Here is a 5,368-nt window from a genome sequence, read left to right on the forward strand (position 1 = left end):
CTCTACTAAGCTATTAGTCTAACTAGGCATTAGTTTGACTATGCCGGGTATTTTCTCCTATATACTACGTATCTTATGTCCTCCTTCCGTTTTTGGCACTCTTAGGTCACGTGATTACTAGTATAGTAGGAGCAGACTAGTATAGCTTTACTATACTTTAGGGCAATATGTCTATACTATTAACAGTTAAAACATTAAAGGATTCTATAGTTACTTTAATAGATTTCTATATATAGCCTCTTAAAGTCCTAGTATAACCCTTAGTCTAAGACCTTATTCGCTTACTCTAGTGTTATAACCTATAAGATTAGCGAGGAGGCCCTCTTGCCCTCCTCTATCTTCTTCTTAACCTACGCTATCTTTATGATCTATAGTCCTAGTACTGTTCCCTAGTTTTGCCTCTAGAGGTTTAGTATATCCCTTTATATATTAAAGGTTTATAGGACCCTATACGTAACTACTATATACTATTAATAGGAGACTTTCGCTATACTCCCGATCTTTAGTATCTACTCCTTATTTATCTCGAGGGCCTTCTTGTCCTATACGTATACTATAAACAGCTTAACCCCTTTATTATCTACCCTTACTCCTACTATTCCCTTTACTCCGATCTTCTCGACTATCTCCCTCTCGGTCATCTTTCCTATCTCTTCCTTCTCTTTCTAGTCCGTAATATAAACTCGTAGTACTATACTCTAGGGGGGGGGTAGGTTAGCTCGCGATTGATCCCCTAGGTCGTTAGGCCCGAGGTCTATCTCGGGTCTCTTTAAGGGTTGTTTCTCGCGTTTTGTGTTACTATCTCAATTACCCTATTAATCGTAGTGCTTGTTTATCGTTTAAGCGCCTTTAGTCCCCCGGATAGTTCGCTTATTACTCCTTTTAGTACTCTCTCCGGACATCTCCCTTCTTCTACCGCTACTATCTCTTCCGCCTTCTTATAGAGCGTCCTCTACTCGTCTCCCCCTTGCTCTCGGTCGTCTACTACCGTCGTCGTCGCTATCTCCGTCCCTCCTTAGAATCGAATCGAGTGTCGTTCTTACCCGGTAGTAGATATACTAACCTTTGTAAGTATCTCTTAGCTTATATAGCCCTAAGTTTTAATAGGCTACTACCTATATATATACTTAGATTGCGATATAACGTAAGTACCTTCTTATTAACGACGAGAAGAGAAACTAAGTCTCTCCTACTCGAAACGCGCCTTCTTAGCGCTAAAATAATATATATAAAAAGCGAGTTTACCGTAGCTACGAGAGGATACGTATACGACGACCCTAACTTTAGGAAATAAGCCGCCGAGTAGTAAGAAATATTATAACTACGAGATACTATTAAAGGGGCGGTTTAAACTACGAGGAAGGACCTAAAGTTTAGTAGATTTTTAGGTCTAGACAACTTGCCTAAGCTAGCTATAGCCGAGCCTAATACCCCGGGAGGCGGCTGTACTTCTAGGAGATAGAGTAGCCGCTACTACTAGTAATTAGGTACTATACTCTAGAGGGGACTTTTTCCCTAGGCACTTAGGTGTCCCTTAGTTTTAGGAGGTTCAGATTTTAGAAGGGAGGCTTAGCGTATAGATAAAATCTCTGCACTTAGCGAGATCCACTGCTTTGTTTTAGACCCGGGGCAATGCGACAATAACAAACTCGACACGATACGATAACCGGGTTACGCGGCTGGCTACCGTAGCAATATATTCGACATCTCTCCCGCAAAATAAATCTCGGAGGGTTTTTATGCCCGGGCTCGGCGGGCTTTTCCCTTTGCAACTCGAACTTGGTCTTTGTCTTACGATAGAGACCCGTGTTACATAGTCTAGAACTTAAATAGCACGTTAATGGAATAATCAATCAATCAATTCTTCTCTCTCGAATTCGGTCTCGTTTCGAGACCTGTGTTACATAGTCTAGGACTCAAATAGCACGTAAATGGAATAATCAATTAATCAATCAGTGTCACAACTCGATCACAGTGTGAGCTACACGACTCAAATCCTCTCCGCCTCCAAAATTGGCCTCGCCTCCTCACTCTTCCACCAGCTCACGCCCTCCTTACCAGGAAACTCATACCGATCCATGCTATCCGACTTCATCTCGACAGAGTAGCCAGCATTCATCGGGGTAGTGTAGTACCCATCCTTGATCACAGCAGGGTGCAAGAAATGCTCATGCAGATGATCCACATACTCCAGCACCGACAGCTTGCCACTCACGACGACATAGTCGATGGTGCTAAGATGCTGCGTATACTCTGGCAACCCCACACCACCAGAATGCGGTACAATCGGCACGCCGTACTTCCTGGCTATGAGCAGGACAGCGAGAACTTCGTTGACACCACCCATCCGGCAGGCGTCGATCTGACATACGTCGATGGCGCCTTGCTGGATGAGTTGTTTGAAAATGACACGGTTTTGGCACATTTCACCGGTTGCCACGCCAATGTTGAGAGGCTTGAGAGCATCGCGTATCGCTTTGTGCCCGAAGACGTCGTCTGGCGAGGTGGGCTCTTCGATGAACCAGGGCTTGAACTCTGCTAGCTCTTTCATGTACTCGATTGCTTCAGGGACACTCCAGACTTGGTTCGCATCAACCATCAGGACGTTGTCCTTGTCGTAGCCGATCACATCCCGGGCGGTCCGCAGACGCTGCTTGTCTTGCTCGAGGGACGTGCCGACTTTAAGCTTGAAGTGTCGGTAACCTTGGCTGACGGTCTCTTGTAGAAGAGACTTCATCTTATCTTCGCCGTACCCTAACCAGCCGGCAGATGTGGTGTATGCCGGCACTGCACGGTGTTCAAGTGCTTCCTGCCGGCGCTGTGCTTTTGTTGGTTCTTGCTCTTTCAGCAACTGCACCGCTTCCTCTGGTGTGATGGCGTCCGTGATGTAGCGGAAGTCTATGCACTTTACAACCTCCTCTGGAGTCATGTCTGCTACAATCCGCCAGACCGGCTTGTCCAGAACTTTGGCCCAGAGATCCCAGATTCCGTTGACCAATGCTCCCAATGCGAGGTGTATGACGCCTTTTTCGGGCCCGATCCAGCGAAGGTGGGAGTCTGAGACTAGATAGCGCCAGGTCTTGCCCCAGTCCTCGACGAACGACTCCAATGTTCTGCCCTTCACGCGCTCACCGAGGAGTGCAATGGCTTGACAGACGAGCTCGTTGCCGCGGCCAATTGTGAAGGTCATGCCGTGGCCCTCATGATCAGAATCAGTGCGGAGGATGCAGTAGGCGGCGGAGTAATCCCCAGCGGCGTTCATAGCATCGCTGCCGGTCTTGTCGAGGGACGTCTGGTGTGGTGGTTAGGTATGAGGTCGGGCTGCTGGGGTGATAAGTTCTGCTCACTGGAAACCTGACATCTCTTGTTGTTACTCCTGTGATGGTGACCATCTTGCTGCTCTACGTTATGTGTTCTTGCTCGTGTGAGGATGATAGGAAAGCGAAGATGTGTTGTGACGAACGATCTGCTCAACTCAACTTCTTGCTATGATGGACAGGGACATGTGAAGTTAAGCAATGCCAATACAGTCTGCATCGGACCGGGAGTCCACTGGCGAAGATGGATCGCGGGAAAGGTATATACGATATACGAGAAGCTGGTTCCTGAGGTTCCATTGGCGGAAGTGCGAGCAGGAAGAGGCAGGTGGCAAGGTGGTACTGTCGGCGTTTGGGGGTCAGCATGGTAGTTCTAGTTCTATCCGTGATCGCTGCAAGACTTCATCCGGCCGATTTAGCCGTTTGCTTGGGGAGCACGATATGCCATCATTACCACGGATGTGACCCAAGGCCACGATACGGTGACCGTCGTGGATGCTGTAGCATAATGAGATGCACATGACGGGAGTCAGTGAGGGACGAAGTGCGGTACATGTAGAGGTTGAAGATGAGTAGAGTGTACTGTGTGTGCATGGACGTGTTTCAGATCCCTCGGCGAGACCATCACCGAGCCTCGGAGCATCGTCGGCAGTGAATCTCGAACTTCGAGCATTGTCATTGTCATTGTCATCAAGCATTCCAGTGTAGCACTGCTCTTCCTGTCCGTCCCTACCACGACCGATTGCATCTCTCTCCGCCACCATGACCGAACGATCCTCCATCCCCCCATCCCCCTCACCATCACCCGACGCCGCCAACGACAACACCTTCCGGACGTGGTCCAACTTCTTCTCCATCCTTACTGGCCGCGCAGACCAGACCACAAAGCAATCATACTTCCACGAACGCGACATCCAGAACGAAGCAGCCGACATTGCCCGCGCCGAAGAAGACGTCAAATGGCTCTTCAAAGCGTCCCCCATCATAACCTTCCTCAAACACAACATCGACATCCTGGGCCCAGCCGATGGCAGCGCATCGATAGGACCGCACAACGTGAGATGTAGACGCTGCGACACCCAGCAATCAGGCGGCTTCTCCCCCGAGCACGGAATACTTCTTTGCGCAAACCAATTCCGCAATCGCGGACACTTGGAAGATACGTTGGCGCACGAGATGGTGCATGCGTACGATTACATGAGGTTCAAGATCGATCCCTTGGACTTGAGACATGCCGCGTGTATGGAGATTCGGGCGAGCACATTGAGCGGGGAGTGTAGGTTTGGGAGGGAGTTCTTTACTCGAGCGCAGTTTGGCATCACGCAGCAGTTGCAGGAGTGTGTGAGGAGAAGAGCGGCGATCAGTGTGGCGAATCGGCCTGCGTGTAAGGATGATGTGCAGGCAGTGAGGGTGGTGAATGAGGTCTGGGACAGTTGCTTCAATGATACGAGGCCGTTTGATGAGATCTACAAGTGATGTGTGCACCGCACATTTTGCATCTACATCGGCATCGGAATCAAAAGAAAGCCCAACCGAGGCGCCATCGAAGTGGGCAACACTGGGCACGGGTGCTTCACGGAAGCATGACCTCTCTGCTCGGCCGCGATGCGAGTTAGTGCAGGACCATCATAAACTACGGACGTTCGTCGAGTGATCCTTCACACCACCAGTTATGCACACACGGCACAGTGGCCAAGAACTACCACAAATGGAACTCATTCGTCCAGAATGTCGCGGCAGCTCCAGGCGACTCCATCGAGGAAGTCCCGCCAGCTATTGGCACGCAGATGATTTTCACGAACATCTTCCCGCCCCCTTGGTGTAAGCTTGCCATCTGTTGAAGAATTCTCGTTCGACGAGTTGAACGTGCAGGACAATCCTGGAGTCGCGATCAATGCGTGGAAGAGCTTTGAGGCGGCGGAGCACCCCAACATCTTGACGGATCTCGGCGATGGGAGGACGAGATGTCAGGCATGATTCGTTCTACAGTCTGCTTGGAATTGCAATTCTGCTGGGCAAGAAGACGCTGTATAAATTGTTCGAGGAGCAGG

The 5,368-nt window shown here is 49.5% G+C and overlaps 2 protein-coding genes across 2 annotated transcripts; one reads left to right on the forward strand and one right to left on the reverse strand.

Moving 5' to 3' along the window:
- Positions 1 to 1,990: 1,990 nt before the first annotated feature.
- CLAFUR5_08447 (L-galactonate dehydratase) lies at positions 1,991 to 3,392 on the reverse strand (the record flags this gene model as incomplete). The annotated part of the gene is made up of 2 exons (XM_047907595.1): positions 1,991 to 3,292; positions 3,348 to 3,392. The coding sequence occupies 2 exons, from the start codon at positions 3,390 to 3,392 to the stop codon at positions 1,991 to 1,993; spliced, it is 1,347 nt and encodes a 448-aa protein (XP_047759630.1).
- A 687-nt stretch (positions 3,393 to 4,079) lies between these two features.
- CLAFUR5_08448 (Mitochondrial inner membrane protease atp23) lies at positions 4,080 to 4,793 on the forward strand (the record flags this gene model as incomplete). Its single annotated transcript, XM_047907596.1, has 1 exon — positions 4,080 to 4,793. One exon carries the CDS (start codon positions 4,080 to 4,082, stop codon positions 4,791 to 4,793), a length of 714 nt encoding a protein of 237 aa, XP_047759622.1.
- Positions 4,794 to 5,368: the final 575 nt, after the last annotated feature.

This window comes from Fulvia fulva, chromosome 3, assembly GCF_020509005.1.
Source record: "Fulvia fulva chromosome 3, complete sequence".
NCBI lineage: Eukaryota > Fungi > Ascomycota > Dothideomycetes > Mycosphaerellales > Mycosphaerellaceae > Fulvia > Fulvia fulva.